This window comes from Drosophila erecta, unplaced genomic scaffold, assembly GCF_003286155.1.
Source record: "Drosophila erecta strain 14021-0224.00,06,07 unplaced genomic scaffold, DereRS2 tig00000126-arrow-pilon, whole genome shotgun sequence".
NCBI lineage: Eukaryota > Metazoa > Arthropoda > Insecta > Diptera > Drosophilidae > Drosophila > Drosophila erecta.
Genome location: NW_020825209.1, coordinates 6522954 through 6541207, shown reverse-complemented (window position 1 = coordinate 6541207; position 18254 = coordinate 6522954). Strand labels below are relative to the sequence as shown.

The window sequence follows — 18254 nt, the reverse complement described above, 5'->3', positions numbered from 1 at the left end:
TAAACCAACATTTATATATTTATAGTACCAGTGAGTTCTTAAGGTGTAAATTAGGTCGTCTTGTAAACAGTTATTTTACAGCAAAAATTCAAACTTTCAATTCAAGTTCACTTGGAGAAACATTTGCGATAACACGAATAGTAACTTTAAAGATCTATACAAACGAAATAATAAAGATAATGAAACCTTACATTTACTCTTTTCATAAGTAGTTATTAAGCGTAATTCCAGACGTGAGAAGGTGTTACTTATAACACCGAAGGTACCTACGATGCCCGCTAGGATGACTGCCCTACGGATGCTTCTTAATCACATGGCGTTCGAGATCGATGGCCCGAAAGAAGGGCCACAGGCAGAGTTGGCAGACGTACTTGCCGTGCCCATGGCCGCGATCCGTGGCCAAGTGCTGGATGAGGTGGCACCGCTGGGCGAATCTCTTGCCGCAGGTGGGACACAGATGCGGTCGGTGGTTCAGGTGCTGGCTGTTCACGTGCTTCTTTAGATGATCGGCGGTGGCGAAGTCTGCTTGGCAAATGCTGCACACATGACCGCGCAACAGAACGTGAACACGTTGCAGGTGCGATCGCAGGGCTTCTCGGCTGCCATGGCTCTTGCCACAGTAGCAGCAAACCAGTGGACTGCGCTCGTGAACCTGTTCCAGGTGCCGCACTAGGCTCAGACTGCCGGTGAATCCGTTGGCGCACAAGGGACACACAAAAACGCTCGGCTTCGCGTCCACAATACACGACTCCTTGTTAAGGCCCATGGGCCAGTCAAAGGTGAGATCGTCGTCCCAGTCGATGCTGGGCAATATGTCCTCGATGTTCTCCTCCAGCATCTCAAGGTTCTGCGTTTCATCAACTTGGCTGCCTGCGGGTATTGTATTGAATATTATTATTAAACAGGCTATATCATTAAAACCACAATAGTTTCTTAGCAGGATACCTACCTGCCTCACTGGCGGTGGACTCCAGGGAACGCAGGCGATGCACATCCTCGGCGTGCTCCTGAAGCTCCAGCATCCCGCTGAAGGTCTTCACATCGTTGCAGTTGTCCGCGCACATGGCGCAGTAGAATAGCGACTGTTCGCCGTGCCAGCTGACCACATGGCGGTACAGAAACGTGGCGGACGCGTACCGCTTGCCGCACTGGAGGCACAGGAACTGACCGTCGACGTGCTTTCGCTTCTGGTGCCGCTCCAGCCGGGCCTCCTCGCCGAAGAGCGTCAGGCAGTGGCGGCAGACGAACAGACGCCTCAACTTGGCTGCGCAATGCTGCTCGTGCCGCTTGGTGGCCAAATGACCAGGGAATTCCGCCAAGCAAACGCCGCAGTGGTACATGCGCTTCTTGGCCGGCTTTTTCGCCGCCAGCCGCAGGGCTCCGCAGTTGGCCTCTCCTGGTGCCTTTGGCCGGATGGCCACCGGTTCCATAGGTAAGTTTAACTTCAATTTGTGTTATAATTTTTATTTACTTTAAATTGTGTTTGCAAACAAAACTATTCGCTGTCTTTCGATAACAGAAGGCGCGATATGTTATCGATTGACCGCAAGTGCCGCGAACCCAACAGTGTGACCGCACCTCGAATGCAGCAATTAAATATACCAAATATTTATGTACGCGCCCAAAATTTTAAATTCAATTTGTTTTATTACCATTAATATAAAGATTAACAACAACAGTACATACAGAATCAGTTTAAATAATCAATTCAATCAATCGAAATATTCCCATTGAAAAGAAGCAGCCCGTACATTTTCGTCACTTGAATATTTATTGTACTTCATTTAAATCATTTTGTATTTGAATTTTTTTTACATACTTTTATGGTTTTTAATTTCATCAGCATAATTCAATAATATATGTTTTTTTGTATAGTATAATAATTTTATAACACGTTTTTCTGCACTGTGCAAATAATTTTCCCATCAACTTCTATTCAATTTGCGAATTTCCTTTTAGTTATTTGCGTGATGGAGTGTTGATATTCAAATTTCCTTGAATTCTTTAGTACAGTCTACATTAAATTGTTTTACATTTGATTTCATTTACCGACTAACATTTTGTTGTATATTCTTTTTGGGTTTTTTTTCTCAAAATAATTCATGTTTTTAACACTTTTATAATAGTATAAGCTGTATACACTTATAGTAAATGACTTGAATACATAATAACAAACGCCTCGGTTACATTCTTCAATCTTCAATCTTCACAACTGTATTCATGACCCAGAATTTACATGGCGTTACTAAAAGCTCTGGAATCTTATGTATTAAGCATATTGTTTTGCGCATTCCTGTCCTCTAATCAGTGATATGAGCACTAATTATCCAGAAATTAAAGTAAATATTTGTAGGGCAATGCCACCCACCTGTCGCGTGAAGTAGTACATACTTATGTAATTCATTAAACATATATTAGTTATCGAATTCTTTGTTCTTTATTATCAAAATGGCGCTATGGCGGCTCAATCAATCCATCGGACCTCGAATGGTTCCTTAGTTCTATGCTCACCCGATACTCAAAAATCCAAATAACATAATGGTACGACTAACATTCTTGGTTTCGAAATTCCAACGCTACAGTCGAAAAATCGGCCAGAGTTCTAAAAAATCATTTCTGGATCATTACGAAAATAGCTTCTTCAAACTGAAAATTAATTAATTTAAAGTTAAATACTTGAAATTAGATAAATATTCCTTAGTATGCGAATGTTTGATCTTGTATTTCGATTTCCTATCAACTGGGACGATTTTTATTGAATGTTATGGTTGGAAAAAGCTTCAAATGCCCAACGAAACGTTGAAATATAGCAAAGTGGGATAAAGTTAGGTAACAATTAAATACGATCTAATAACACGATTCTCCATTAGCTAAAGTCGTTCCATGTTGCATCAATGAATCAGTAACTTATTCACTTGTTTTACTCGAACATTTTGAGTACCGGGAAGAGTAAAGTCGACAGCCGCGCTCTTGTGTTATATTTGTGTTTATTTAAGATTTCTGTTTCGGCAAGGAACCCATAAATATGCATGGGAACACTTAGTGTAAGCGATTAAAAGATATTCTCCATTGACTACTAAAAACATTCGGAACTTGTTCTTGCGATTTGCGTTTAAAGTAATTCATATCTTGCCTGCATTTGAATCTTTTGTTGTAAACTCTTAGTAAACTATTCATTTTTGGCATATTTGACTTACAACAACGGTAATACAAAAAAGTAAATGTACATAAAAAACAACAACAATACAATTTTCCTCTGCATTTACTACAACTTCTTTGGTGTTGTTCTAAAAGCTGCTATTATATTTCGACAACAATTTCGGAACTATTGCTGCTGCTGGTTTATTCTGTTTGCTTTAGTTATTCTCTTTTCATTTCTCATTTTTCATTCTCATTTGTATTTCGTATTTTGTATTTTGTATTTTGTATTTTATTCTTTAACTCTTTAATTGCTCGGCTCGCATTAAGCAAAGTTAACGGTGGTTTCATGTACACATTTTGTACGCACGCCCTACACATCGGCTCATCGTTCCTATTTTTCTATATGCTATATAAGTTCAATATGTATGTACTCCCCATCATACCATCGTAATGTTTCGTAATATCTATGCAATACTTGCTTTGATTTTTGGTACGCTCTTTACATTGGATATCGTTTTAGGGACTTACGGATCTCGGATTTCAAGTGTTACTGCTCTGCGTTTTCGTCTCGTTAATTGAATTAGTTCAAAAATGTATGTTTAGCATAGAAAGCACAAAGAGAATTCAGATATTCAGATACTCAGATATCCCATATAAAGATTGTTTACCAGCAAAACGGTTTTCGACAGTAAAGTAGCTAATTCATATGCACAATGAAAATAGAAATATATGTACTTAGATTGTAATAGTTCTTCGATAAGTTATCATCTTTCGATTCATATAAAGGTATTAGTCGCGAACAACCAGGATTTCATCTTAATTTGATTCTCTAATTTATTTGTTTATCTGTTTCATATATTCTTGTACGTGTATTTGTAAGATTCACTTTAAGTTAAGTTAACACGTTCGAATCGAACACCAATTTGATCTTAAAGATGCGCCCCATCTCGCCTCACTCCCATCGATGTTGGCTCTAAGTGGTTAGTGTAATACGGCATAGCTCGATTTCTGCGATTGTTTGGGCGGGCAGCTCAATACATTTCTAGTCGAATAGAGAAAATTACTAGGTAGTCGTAGGACGTAGGTATATAATCTAAAATGCACAAGTTAATCGCGCAAGTCAGCTTCGCATCGGCAAATACTCGTACATAAACTGGGAAATATAATATTACATACGCGTATATAGACTTTGGTTGGCTAGGGCTCTATGCGTTTTTCAAACTGTGTTTCATTTTCACTGCACATCAATTTGGGGCTCGTGAGTTCGGGCATGTACGCGTGAAATGAAACGGCTTTGCATTAAACTAATTGCATTTGCATTAAGACAGACGACTTCAAACAGAGATATCAAGTGGCAGCTACTTGCGCAGCAACTTGTGCATTTAATTATCCGAGGGGATTCTATTCCGTAACACTTATAGTTGGTGAATCGGAGCCATGGTTACATAGGCCCAACACTTTGTACTACTAGCTGGATAAATCTTGGGTTCTGGTGTTGGCATTGGCAGAGGGCAAGGATGATCACCATTACAATTTCAGATAGTATTGTCCCCATCACTGACCACCAATCGCAGGCAGCTCTAGCGCAAGGCACCGAGAATACAGTTTGGGTATAATTCCAAGTACCAGGTACCAGTACCAGCTTGCCCTTTACCAGCTCAGCTTGGGCTCGATGTCACAAATCTGCTGGGATAACAAGAGCTTTTCCAGGGAAAAATACATAGAGTTGATCGCAGATGGATTGTGAAAACTGCTCCCACTGCTGTCCTAAGTTTATAATACAATTTATGGTCTATTCATCTCGATCTTGATTACTGTTTTTTGACTTTGAAGGGGACTATATATGTATAGCTTCGAATTAACTATGGAAAATTGTTTCTTATGCACAGAAAGATCATATACATTGTATACATTAAAGTGTTTCTGCTGTGCCGAATCTAAGCTCCGTTTAATTATCGTTTTTACAAGTGATCAGAAGGCGGCACTCGCGACTTTAAACACATTAATATCCATTTAGTTGTCATCTGATTTTTTTTGTTTGTTATTCTAGTTAGCCATGTTAGCCACGTTAGCCACGTTAGCCACTTGGTTTTGTAAATAAGTATGTTCGTCTGTAGATAAAGTATGTACTTTTGTAGCATTCATAGACCGTTTTCATTTCATTTCATTTCAATTCAATTCTTTTCATTTGATTTCATTTCAATTGAAATTTTCAGCAATAAACCACTGCGCCTCGTTTGATTCAATGGTTTGAAGAACTTGAGAAGCATTTAACATTTACATATGCATACACTCAATTATTCAAATACTTACATTTACATAATATGTATGTTTGCATGTACGTATTATAATAGATACTCCGTATAATAAACTTAGCTACCCAGGCCTGGCCCTACTTCTTCAATGGCTTCCTATTCAGCAACTTGTTGACCACCGTCTTGAACAGATTGGGCTTTATTCATAAGTATCCCAGTGTGGCATATGTCTTCACGAAGGTGCCGTCGTTGGTGCTGACGTTCCTGTGGATGAGGATTGGGTGGGAGCAGAAGGAGAAAGCGGACTTAGCCAGGATTATGGGTGGTGAAACGCATGGCTTTATACTAACTCGTCTTCCCATGGACACACCGCATTGTGGTCAGTTGCATCCATGCTGCTGCCGCCGGCCCTTTCGCGCGCCTCCTTGTCCTTTTCGTCCTGCGAGCTAAGTTTCTTGCCCTCCGGGTTTCGCTTCTTGCGCCGCTTGCGCGCCTCCTCGTTGCTGAATGTGGGCGTGGCCGTGACCGAGGCCGAGGCCGAGCCGGAGGCCATCACCAATTCCCTGCTGCTGCTGCTGCTGGGCGGAACAGGAGGAGGAGGAGCGGGCGGGTCGCACGGCTCGCAGGGCTCGTCGTCCACGGTGTCCACGTCCAGTTCGGCCAGGGGCGCCATTGAGGGCGCCGGGGTGGGTGCTGGCGGTATATAGCCAACGTCTATGCTGTCAAAGTCGTCCACTGCATCCTTGGCATCGCCAAACTGCAGTCCCTCCTGGTACTCGTCGGTGGTTGGTGAAAGCTCGTCCAGAACCGTCTGCTCTAAGTCAGCGACCTTTTCTGTGTCGTCCGCCCGCTCTGCTTGATCCTCGGTGGTGATGGTGGCGGTGGTTGCTGTCTGTGCCTGATCCTCGCCCGGTTCTGCTGCTGCGATCTCAGCGGACACGGGCGCACTTGCTTCTAGCACCAGGACCTTAATGGTGGGCGGACTACCTGGCTGTGTGTGGAGACCACTGCTCTGCTCGATCAGTTCGATTTGGACCTCCTTAACCGTGGTCACAGTCGCTGGGGCCTCGCTGAGCTGGTTGGCTTGGGTTGAGCAGGAGCTTTCCGGGATCTCGGTCGAATCGACCACCTGATCCGCCTGATTCTCGCATTCTCCCGGTGCCGGCGTGATCTTGGTTATGGGCGGCGGGGTCTGTTCGGGGGTGGGTACCACTAGAAGCGGCGGTTCCGATGTTGAGGACTCGCCCAGGGATATTTTGTTAAGTTCCTCCTCCAATTCCGCATCGACATCCGAGCCAGATGGTGGATCTTTGGCGATGCCTTGGCCACTGCCGTACACAGCACTGCGAGCCTGCAGCGGAGTGGAGCTGCTGGGCGCCACAGTGGGCGAGGAGGTCGTCGTTGCAGTGCGTCCTAGCTGGAAATCCGGAGTGGGGCTGCCAAGGAAAAGAGGAACGCATTCAAATTTGAGATGGCTTGGTGTGAAAGCACTTGATTACCTTGGTGTAAATGAGACCGATGCCCGACGCTGCTCCGGAATGTTGGGAATCAGACGCTTTATGCCTGCTTCGCCGCTGTCCACGGTGTTCTGATGGCGAATGCCCAAATTGCGCTGCATTCGATCATTCACATCGCTGTTGTCCGAGGAAGTGCTGCGCATAAAATGTTGATTACTTGCTGTCCAAACATCCGGAGTTTCGGGTTGTTGTGCGCCTACCTATTCAATCGCAGTGGTTGCCCGGTGGAACTCAGGATCTTCGACGCTCCACCTCCCACTACTGGAGCCGCTGCCGGCGGCTCTGTGGCACTATCCAGTTCCCAGGGACACACGGATAGCTTCACTTGCGCCGGCGGCGGCGGAACTGGTTCGGCTGGCTCATCCCACGGGCAGACGGCACTGCTGGCCGCCACAACCAGAGCTGTGGACGACGATGTGGACTCCGTGGCGTCGAGGACGGTGGTCTTCGTCTTTGGCGTTTCTCTGCGGGACAAACCATGGTACATATATACATTATGGCAGTTCCTGCTAACCATATGCTCTATACACTTAGACGGTGGTTAAAAGGAATGCTGGTGTTCAACACGTAGACTTACATATATGCATATGTACAATTAGTAACATAAAAGGGCAAGAGGCGCATGGGAGAAGCATCCGGAAACGAACAGTCAAATCGGCCATATTTAGCTTATGTCCAAATGGTACATAAATAGTACAGAACACACACAATATAGTATAACAACAGCAAACATTCGAGCATAGCAACGATTGAAACTATGTATGTATATTCGGAGACAGTTGGTAGAGTCTGGAAAAGAGGCGAGGCAAACAGGATCGCAGTGGTGACATACAGACTCCAGGGGCAATGGGAACTCGCTGGACAGATGACAGGAAACAGCAAGTGGGTATGCCAAAGTCGGTGCGTCCGACTTTCCTCTGTATATCCGGTACTCGCTACTTCCTCTTGGTGAGATCAATCGGACTGGGTTATGTCCTGAAACAGGTTAAGTACACAACTAGATGGAGCCTCAGCCAGAAAATGGATGAATAGCATAATAAATTGTTCAAATCGTTCAGAAAAAACGTCAGGCTGAAGTACCGGTTATAGTTTTGGCATTGCGGTGAAGTTAGACAACAAGTTTACAAAAGAATTGGATGTCGCCCATTCCCCCAAGCAATTGGAAGCCTTTCCGTTATCTTAATTAATTATTTATGTAATAAATATGCAAGTTATATCTGCCTAGTAGCTTTCAGTTGGCTTATTTCGAAACTGCATCTCAAAAATGGGCAGAAGAGGCGACAAGTCGATGGAAACAGAAGGCAGGTAACGCAAATATTGGATGGGTGTGGAGGTATGGGGCACAGATCGAACGATGAACAAAAGTGGTGTGGATAGGAAAAAACTAGCATTACGTTTTAGGTTTGGAAAGAGTTTAGTTAGTACAAGTGGTAAGTAGTAAGCGTTTCGCAAAACCAATCAATAAACATGTCTTACGGAAGTGCCTGCAAACTACTTTCGCGATTCCCGTATGCCGCATATATCCCAATATCCATGATCGCCATGTGGCGCTGTGGCATATCGCCTCGATAAATTGAATCGCTACTGCAGTGCGTGTGTGATGTAAATTGTATGGCATATATATGATATAATCAATTGTTATAGTATCAATTGTTCAACGAGGGGTTTCGGGTTGTTGCTTGTTCTTTTCGATCTTTTCTTTTTCGTTCTAAAGGTCTCGTGCGCATCGTGAAAGAGTTAGTAGTATATAGTAGTATATATGTTGTATGTAAACCAAAAGCTTGGTAGCCAAAAATCAAAACGATGTTTTTGCTTAGCTTGGCTCTTTCAGGCAAATTAAACATTGCGAAAAATTAGTAAAAATTAGCTCGCTGAGCATCGATTACATCGATTACTGAACTGACTCACTCAGCACTACTTCCGGTCGAGATCTTCACTTACCTGAAGGGGATTTCGCTGAGATTACTCTGGGAATGAGAGTGCGGTACCTTGGAGCCGGCATCCTTGTTCACACCGATCACGGCCAGCTCGTGGGCGGAGCCCGTCAGACTGCGATCGCTGCCACGACGACGGGCGAGATTTCCGGGCGGCGGAGCCTGCATCATGGAGCTGCCGGCGGATGTGCCGCCGGGTCCTTTGGCCGCATCCCCCAGATTCGGCTGGCTACTCAGCGCGGCTGTCATTTTCTTCTTGGCACCGCTCACGCCGCCAAAGTTGAAAAAGCGCTTCTTGTACGACGGCTGAATGCCGGTGTCCAGCAGGCGTTTGTAGTGCTCCGACCGTATGAATCTCGGGTAGCAATCCTTCTTCAGCAGCAGCATGTATATGTGCTCCGATGCCGAGTCAAACGTGAACCGCGATGGATTCTTCAGGCCCTTGAGCACGCTCTCCATGGTCTTTCCGTCAATATTAATCTCGCAAGGTGCGCCGGGCTTCAAGAACTCCCTGAAAGAGCACACATATAAAGGTGATTAAGGAGGTGGAACATCGAGTGCATGGAGGGCTCATACTCACTCGTAGATTTCGTTGACCTTTCGCGCCACTTGGGAGTGGGCGGAACGGCGCAATCGATTGACTGCTATCCAGAAGCGGATGTTCTCGTGGGAGTACTCCTTCTCCAGGAAGCCGGTGAACTCCTGCAGACCAGTGGGATCGGAGACGAGCTCCTCGATGGAGATGGCCCAGCGCTTGACGCGCTTCTCTGTGGGAATGTCCACAAAGGTGTTGTTCAGCTGCCAGAAGGCAATATCCTCGGTGACCCACGGATTGGAGGGCAGTGCCGGCTGCAGAAAGAAATCGTATTCGGAGAATGTCTCCGAGTAGCAAACGAGCGACTCGCAGGCCTGCGACATCTTCATCCGCGTCCGATTGAGCGACTTGCCCAAGTAGTCAACGTCGCGCTGCATGTCATCGACAGTCTTTTTTTTATTGGGCTTGAGGCCCTGACGATCGCGCGAAGGCACTGGACAGGGCTCCAACGGAGTGAACTGGCCAGGTGGTGGACGGTGAACTCTCCAGTAAGCACGTTCCTGCGAGTCTCCCACGATCTTGTCACCTTTCTTGCGCTCCTTGGCCAGCCGCACCTGCTCCTCGGCCTGCATCGAGATGAAGTCCCACTTGCCCTTCAGGTTCTTGTGCAGGGAGGCCAGTGCCTCCGCCTCGTAGTCCTCCAGTGCATGGCGCTGCTTGTTGCGCAGCGATCGCTTGGCCAAATAGATGGCGTACTCCACGTTGTCCGGCGCCTTGTGCTGCCAGGGCCAGTAGTAGGGCGTTTGGAATCGATACAGCGACGAGTCGTCCTTAACGGTCAGCGTCTTTGAGTCGTTGACCGGAAAGAAGTAGCCGTGCAGACACAGTTGATTGGCAATGTTCAGGGCCTCCGACTCCTCAATCTGCAGGCGATCCATCAGCCATTCAATTAGATCGTATCCTAAAAGTGGGCAACAATCAATCAGCGATTAGTTAAACGGTCTGCTTATCAACTCACCCATAAACGCATATGGTATGGAAGTCAGAAACATCTTCTGCTGGCGCACAGGCACGCCATGTTCCTGATCCTGCATCTCCCGCACCAGCATTTCCATCTAAAGAAATGCGTAATATTTGTAGGTAAGTTCAAGCTTCAAGGTATAATGCGCCTGGTCATTTAACCCACCTTATCGAAAGCCATGGGTCGTGACAGCTTCTCGATGGCCTGCTGTTGGTTGCCACTGCCGCCGCTGGAGCCGAGTAGTCCACCTGACCCAGTGACCGATATGGAGCCGTGATGGTGGCTTTGTGGCGCTGTACTCGACGCACTGGCCGGATGCGGTTGCTGGAGCTGGTGCAGTGGCTGTGTTTGTGGCTGTGTCAGTGACTGGGACTGTGACTGCGACTGCTGTGGGGCATGCGGATGCGTGTGCTGGTGGTGGTGCTGCAGGTGGTGGTGACCCACCGAGCTGCCGCTGAAGGCGGTGGCTGCCTGCGTTGTGGCCGATATGGCGGTGGCGGTGGAGGCTAGGGCGGGACTGCTGCCGCTGTTCGCATTCCCGCTGCTGCTGCTGGTGGCGGTGGCGGTGGCGACTGCGCTGTTGGCATTGTTGTTGCCGCCCGCCGACGGCGACAATTGTTGCATGGCCTGGAGCACGACATGAGGCTGAAGACTCAGACTAGTTGGCTTGCTGGGCACCAGCGACAATTGGGCATGTGCCGCTGGCTGCGGGGTGGGCGTGGTTGCAGCCGGTCCCGCGGGCGGTATAGATACGACCACGGGCACGATGGCCGCCGACTGATTACGGAGCACCAGCTGCCGATCCCTGTCCGGCGGCACTCCGCCATGTGGTTCCATAACCGCTGTGCCCGCTGGCGCGGCGGCGGTTTCGCTGCCGTCTCTGGCCCGTCGGCCTCGTCCGCCTCCTCCTCGTCCGCCTCGTCCTCCTGTTCGTCCTGGTTCTTACTGATCCGCTGGGAACAGTTCGGTTTGGGTGCTATATATCAAAGTTGCTTCGTTCGCAAGTGTGCTTTCATTTACGCGTTCTGGAAATATCCGTTCGCTTCATGATCTCTAACGCGCTTTTTAGCCGCTTAATGAAGTATTCGGTGAGTGTGGCCTACTTCTAATTGTGTGCGTTGCTATCGGTTTCAGTTACCCGAATTCCATCATGTCTTTGTGTATGGAAATATTTGCTGAAAATATTGTCACGGTTACTTCATTTCGACTATATGAATAATCAATGCAAATGATATAACAGGAAGAACTCTTAGCAGTTTGGTCGTCTCCCATAAGTGTCCAAAAGTATGCTCACTTAGCAAGTCTCATCATAATGATTCTTATTTTCGCTGCATACTTTTAGACACCTGCCAAGTGCATTGAGGACAGTAAACATTTCTGATTAAATCGCTACGAGGAAAAACACCTCACAATATAGCGCTTCGAGGAAAACTCGTCGATTGACTAACAAGCAAACTTACAATGTTTCATGGTTCGGTCGGGTTGGCTTCTCTTTTCCCTCCGTTAAAAGTGACGACCCCAGTATCGCCTATCGCCTATCGCCGGAGAAGCCCTTCTGGAGTGCCCTCTTCTCGTCCAGCTTGCTGTAGCAACCACCGCAGGATGCTGAAGTGGTGTTCAAATTGATTGGGGCGCCTTTTACTTATTCTATCCATAAATATCCTGCTTTCATGGCCTCCAAATGGCAGGTATCAGCGTCAGGACTTTAAAGGCGGTGTGTGCTGGTGAAAACCTGCAAAAGACGTACAGAAAATACATCAATTTATATGCAGCTACTGTTTGTACACATTGCCAACTTGATCATTTAAAGCATTTATTCCAAAGGACGACGTCATTTCTTATTGCATACTTTCAGACACCTTTTTAAGTTATTTTAGCAGTCAGGCGCAGTCTGTAACGCCCACCTTAGCCCGGAACTTAAGCGGAAATACGTTTTTCTGGGCCAAGCTGAACCATTTACCCCCTTTACCCCTTTCAAGCTGGTTTATGTGACTCCCCTTTCGTCACAGAGAAGCAAGGATACTATGTTTTATCCTTGAGGTTACCTCGCTAGTTTCTCTAGGGCTCTGAGGTATACCCATGGCCATATGGACCTTATCTGACTATATCCTATATCTGCAGCATAAATAGTCCAATTTAGTGGCCTCTCTACATTATTTTCGTACTAATAATATACAAAATTGTTTTGCAGCTGCGAGGGTGTTCGACTTTGGGCTCGTAAGTAAGCAAGTAAGCTCTCCATTCTTGTTATTTGTATGTGCGTGCCCGCGGCACACTTGTATAACCATTTTGTCATTAACAAACGCACTTTGCCCTATCGACCTCTTTCCGTTCCAGTCAACTATAAGTAGAAATAGAAGTGGAGCGGCTCGCGTGCGACTCCAATGTGCCAGCTTTACTGCGCCTCCTTTAATGATAGCATTTAAAAATAACAATGGCTGTTGGGCTTACATTGGCAGAAATATGGGCTTGTGACACCAATATGGCGACCACATATAAGATGCAGGCGAACAACGCCCCTAAAAAACAACCGGGAGTAGGGAGTTTTTGGAAGTACGCATAATACATGGATCGTTGGGAGGGAATTTTGGCAAAACACCTATGAAGGTGTGCAAAAGTATGCAGTAGCTTAGTTTGACGGAGGTTTCACTTTCGTTGCATACTTTTTGGCATACGCGCAAATAATACTTGTTTTCAGAATATATGCTACACATAGCTTAATTAAAGCCTTCAGGGAGTTCCCATTGACTGTTAATAGTTGGCTAAAGTCAACCTAAACATCCCCGGGCAGTTGAATCCAATCAATAATGCAATTTGCACTGTCTTTTCCCATCGATTTGTTCATTTGTCAATCAAGCGGAGCTCTAGGCCCATGCACTGCATTAGGCGCCCACCTTATGCAAAGAGCACCCGCTTCTAGCAAATTAAAAAGGATTTAATTTAATTATGTAAGATACGCCCGGTGCGTAGTTAGCGATGGCAAACCGCTCCAAGGACACATGCAATTGCGTACTTTAGCCATTTGCTTGTTAGCTCGGCGCCTTTACGCAAAACTTCGATCTCTCGAATTGGTTGAGTTTGTAATTCTGCAAAAATCTGCGCAGGTTCAGGCGAAGGCAGTACGAATTGCCATTCATGGCGGCTATTTTCGGAACGGTTTCTTGGAATAACAAGAAGGCTGTAAACTCATATTTCATCTTCATTCCTAATCAGGCAAGTTGCTTTCAAAGTGGCTTAGACTTATCCAGAAAACCCTCAACTAGCTTACCTGCTTGCACTACTTGCACAAGCTTTAGCTGTAGAGATTAAGCGCGCAAATAATCTATTTCTCGATGCAATTGCTGCTTGCTGGCCATTTCTCAGTAATAATAATGGGCCCGCTTTATTCCGAGGCATTATAAGGACCATTAATATATATGCATATTTATAAAAGGCAGAGCGGAGGCACAGTTTGCTTTACTATATTTAATTTGTTTGCCGAGATTTGCTGTTCTAATTTTGATAAGTAGCGCTGATTTCGTTGGGCTTTGTTGCCGCCTCTGCTGAAGCGCTTGCCACAAGCCCCGCCCACGTGAAGTGCCCGCCCCCACCCGCCCATTCAAATGTGACTTTTGTCATGCATTCGTCGCAGGCGGCTGCCCTTGTCGTTGTCGTCGTTACTGGGCCGGAAGTTGGTTTCAAACTGTTGGCAAATGAGTTTCCGTTTGCGAGGGAGGTTTCCTGCCTGCAGTCCATGTTGTTGTTGCTGCTGTTGACTCTTTGGCTGCCTTCTGCGTTAGCTTCTTGTTTTTTGTGTCAATGTTACATGCTCGCACAGTTAGCAAAACTTTATTAATTTGCTGCACATCGGGTTTGCCCACTTTTTATTACATACGGGTATTATGTGTCCTTCTTGACCCGCCCAAGCACATTTCAGGCGGCTTTGCCTCACTTTGGCAACCCAAAGTACACTTGCAATTGGAACCTGAGTCTTGCAGCCGATGAAAAATGGCCAAACATAATAAACATATCGGGGTGTTTCGATTGTCTGTCCGTCCGCACCTGTGCAGCTCTTAATAAGCGATTGTACAAATAAATAAGTACTTAATGAGCTGGTCAATGTGCATTGGGTCTGTTTGTGAGATAGCCACGTATGTACTATTCTTGGTATATATACTTATCAAATCTGATTGCACCGCCTACCTGCTACTCAAAATCCGGATGCTACAGCCGCCCTATATGCGCCGCAATGCAGTGAACAATAAGCCCTTAAAGTAAACAAGTGCGAGCCTCTTGGAGAACTTAACCAACTCGTAAACAAGGCTGAATTAACTATGAGTAGGCACACACACACACATCCTCGTATTGCGGGGCACACAGAACACAAACGTGGGATGCAAATCGTCTTTGAAGCAGCATTTAGTCATCCCTCGCAATGCTGAATGCTGCACCAAACCCTCAGCCCTGACTACCGACTACCGACTACCGCCTACCGAGTACTGGTTACTGGTACTGGTTGCCGAGGAAACTCAAGATGCCCACGGTTCGCAGCGAAAGGAGCTCATCGTTGCATTGATAGTGATTACCATCTCGTGCACGGCGCAGTTGATGCGATTACAGCTGCCTTAGGCAGGGGGCATTGTTAAAGGATTACTTTAAGATGCCCCATTGTTTACGTTCTTCTGAGGGCTTATTCCTCCCGCACATTAATTTGGCCAAGGCCAGCGCTCCAGTGCCTCGGAACTAAAACTGTAAAGCACTACATATATATAGGAACGGCTTTCCTAAGCTGATTGGATAGAGATCCTGGCATTTGCCCCTCGACCTGGGCTGCATGGGCATTGCAATAGTGGTTAACCACTAAAGAGGCCAATTCTATCCCAAAGTGGACTGTAATTTGGAGTTCCAAAGGGTTTAAGACTCAAGAATTCTGTGTCTTATCACAAATGCAAGTGGAGTAGGAAATATAAATGATATGAGACTATATATCATCTGATGGGGCGGCGTGGCCCTATTCGAGTGAACTGGACTGTCTACAGATGAGTGTAGCGGCGATCGGTCCGCCGTTTTCCATCAAGATCTGGCTGAGTAATTACGCCGTAAATGCGAAAATAACAGTGTGCAGTGTAGAATGGGGAATCAGCACTTTCACGTCTGGATTTGGGATTTGGTATGTACATATGTACATATGTACTTGCTGGCCGGGGCTAAATTTGTTTGTACTCTTTCGATATTCGGATGCCATAAAATACGGCCAAGCCATCAAACTTATTTGGCCAGACATGCGATAATAGAAGCACCATGGGTGCTATTCACCATTCACATCGATATCGAGCTACTTACTCGTGATATAACTTCAATTTAAGGGCCGTTTGCGGATCGACTAGACGCTCAATCAATTTTACCCAGGGAGAGTAATTGGCTGTTTTCTATAACTTATGACTACGCACATGAACTCGCACATCTGGGAATTTGCTGAAAAGTATTTCACGTGCGTGCGAAGAAGAAAAGATAAACAATGCCCGCTGGGGATCAGTGTAGTGTACATATATCTAATAGAGACGATAAGGCAAGGAGATAACAATTATTCGAGGGTTACACAGAAATTACCCATAATGGTGCGCGAAAGTATGCAACAGAATGTTATTGGGCTGCGAATGTACACAGGTTGGCGCCTCGTTTTGTTGCATACTTTCAAACACCTTTCATTTCGATTTCCATATACCGCCTATCCCTTTTAAGTTTATGAGGGGAGTCATCTATGATCACTGGTGATTATCTAGAGCTGCAACTGACTACGTGATCTCTGATATCTGAATAGTAAGGTGGCAAATAAAGCAGCAATCAAGGAACTTCATGTTAGCAGTTCCTGAACAAATCATATTTCGGCTTCACTTTGAAGTAATAAGCCAAGAAAGCCCAGCAAACAGTATTCACACCAAGGTTAAGTTTGGAGTTCCCCCACCAACGATGTTTTGGTGCTTCGCCCAACCGAGCCAGCTGTCTGCCATTCATTTTGGGGTCGGCCATCGTGAGTCAAGCTGACGTAAGGCCAAAAGCGTCGATCGACTCGGCCAGGCTCCACTGTAGATCGAGTCAACAAACATTTTTACACACTTTCTGGCCAACTAACACCACTGTGGAGGGCGGAATACGAGCTAATAAACTAAAACGGTACAGTATCAGTGAAAGTGTGCCTATAGAGGGACTATATTTCTATGTGCGCACGTGTGTGTGTGTCGGGTGAGGGTGCGGGTGGGGGTGCGGGTACTAGTGCATGTGTGTGTGAGAGAGTGTGGGCGAAGAGAGAGCTTTGATAGGCGCAAGATAGCACACACACGCACACACTCTCCGCTTTTTCTATGGAGGGGCGTAATTGATGATGATTTTGCGAGGGTGTCTGCGTATGAGCGTGTCTGTGTGCAACTACAATATCAACAACCAGATAGCAGCAGCAGCAGCAACAACAACAACAAAGTCAGACAACTTTGCGCAAAAACAGTTATTCCACTTGGGGAGTTCGGGATTTCGCTGCTGCCACTGCTGCTTTTTTTGTGATTTTGTGGAACTCTCACACCTTTGGCGATTCGAAATTCGTTTGCAATAACATACAATAAACAAAAATCGCCAAGTACACACATTTCCGTATTTTTATACAACGTGTGTATAGACATATGTACATATGTATGTACGCCCATTGGGCAATTAAATATTTACGTCCGCCGAGCCAGCTGGTTCGCAACTTCTCCCGCAACTCTCACTCTCTTCTCCACCACACCACACACACCAAATTGTGTGTGTTGGTGTGCACACTCGCAGCACACACACTCATGCACACACACACACATACCAGCGTCTGGGTCAAGTGAAAATGTATTATTGAGCACATTTCATATTTTCACCATGCAGACGTTTTCGTATTTTTCACATTTTCACTGTCAATGTTAGCATAACTAACGGTGTTTCCACTTTCGCACACAAACAAATACATCGTTTTTATTTTTTGCATTTTTTTTTCTTTTGCTACCTTATTGCGCTGCCTTTGCTTCGTTTTCGCCTTTCCTTTTCCTTCTCCTTTTCGTTTCTATGTATGGTCTTCTCCTTCGGGGACTCTCGCGATTTTCTACAAAAAATCGTTTTTGCGTATTCCCTTTCGTTGCACAGCACTCTCACCGAAATTGATGAAAAAAATACGAGAAAATCTCACTAAACAAAAAGAAAAAACCAGGCATCTTTCGAAAATGCAACACACCACACAAACCGCAAAGCACAGACAACACTCTATAAATCGATTCGAAATTCCAATTGTGCTATTGCAAAATACAGAGTTTTCTATTCTTCTTCTAGATGGGCTTTCTTGTTATTCCGCCTAGCTGGTGGTTATGTTTCCATGTTGCCCGATGCCCTGAACCTAGCACAAAAAACACCGTCAGCGCGAGCAAACGACGCACGCACGACAAGGACGTCCGCCGCACACGATACTTTGAGCCAGTGTCCGCATGTAGGAAAATGGAAAATGGATTTTCCTGCGCCAACAGCGCCAGCAGCAGCAGTCCCCATTTTTCGGCGACCCGAGTGGCAACGAGCGAAACGAATCAAAACGAGAGAGAGAAAGAGAGAGTGGCGAGAGCGGCGGTGGCGACGACAACGAGAGCGGGAGCAGCAGCGAGAGCGAGAGCGCCAGCGCCAAGTTTCTCGGTTGGAAAGGCTGCGGTCAGCCCTTTGGCGACGCAGTTGCGAAAACTAGTGCCCGCGGCCCGCTGGAAAAGCGAGGCTGCCAGCGAACTTTGCCACTGGAAGAGGGAAATTGCACGAAATCGCCACTCCTTACAACTATCGCTCTTTCGTCCATCTCTATGGCGAATGTAATTC

The 18254-nt window shown here is 46.0% G+C and overlaps 2 protein-coding genes across 3 annotated transcripts; both read right to left on the bottom strand.

Annotated features, from left to right (window-relative positions):
* Positions 1-10: 10 nt before the first annotated feature.
* Positions 11-1555, bottom strand: LOC6550261 (zinc finger protein 16). Its single transcript, XM_001977676.3, has 2 exons — positions 950-1555; positions 11-870 (listed from the first exon to the last, which is right to left on the bottom strand). Exons 1-2 carry the CDS (start codon positions 1428-1430, stop codon positions 293-295), a joined length of 1059 nt encoding a protein of 352 aa, XP_001977712.1. The 5' UTR covers positions 1431-1555; the 3' UTR covers positions 11-292.
* Positions 1556-1870: 315 nt separating this feature from the next.
* LOC6550259 lies at positions 1871-18109 on the bottom strand. 2 transcript variants are annotated; one of them, XM_001977674.3, is made up of 11 exons: positions 17410-18109; positions 11864-12135; positions 10569-11578; positions 10401-10497; positions 9428-10343; positions 8855-9358; positions 8390-8497; positions 7114-7377; positions 6896-7048; positions 5747-6832; positions 1871-5660 (listed from the first exon to the last, which is right to left on the bottom strand). In XM_001977674.3, the coding sequence occupies exons 3-11, from the start codon at positions 11238-11240 to the stop codon at positions 5600-5602; spliced, it is 3861 nt and encodes a 1286-aa protein (XP_001977710.2). In that variant the 5' UTR covers positions 11241-11578; positions 11864-12135; positions 17410-18109; the 3' UTR covers positions 1871-5599. The 2 variants fall into 2 exon arrangements, with proteins under 2 accessions (XP_001977710.2, XP_026837399.1); XM_026981598.1 differs by lacking the exon at positions 8390-8497 and having other exon boundaries at positions 17410-18108.
* Positions 18110-18254: the final 145 nt, after the last annotated feature.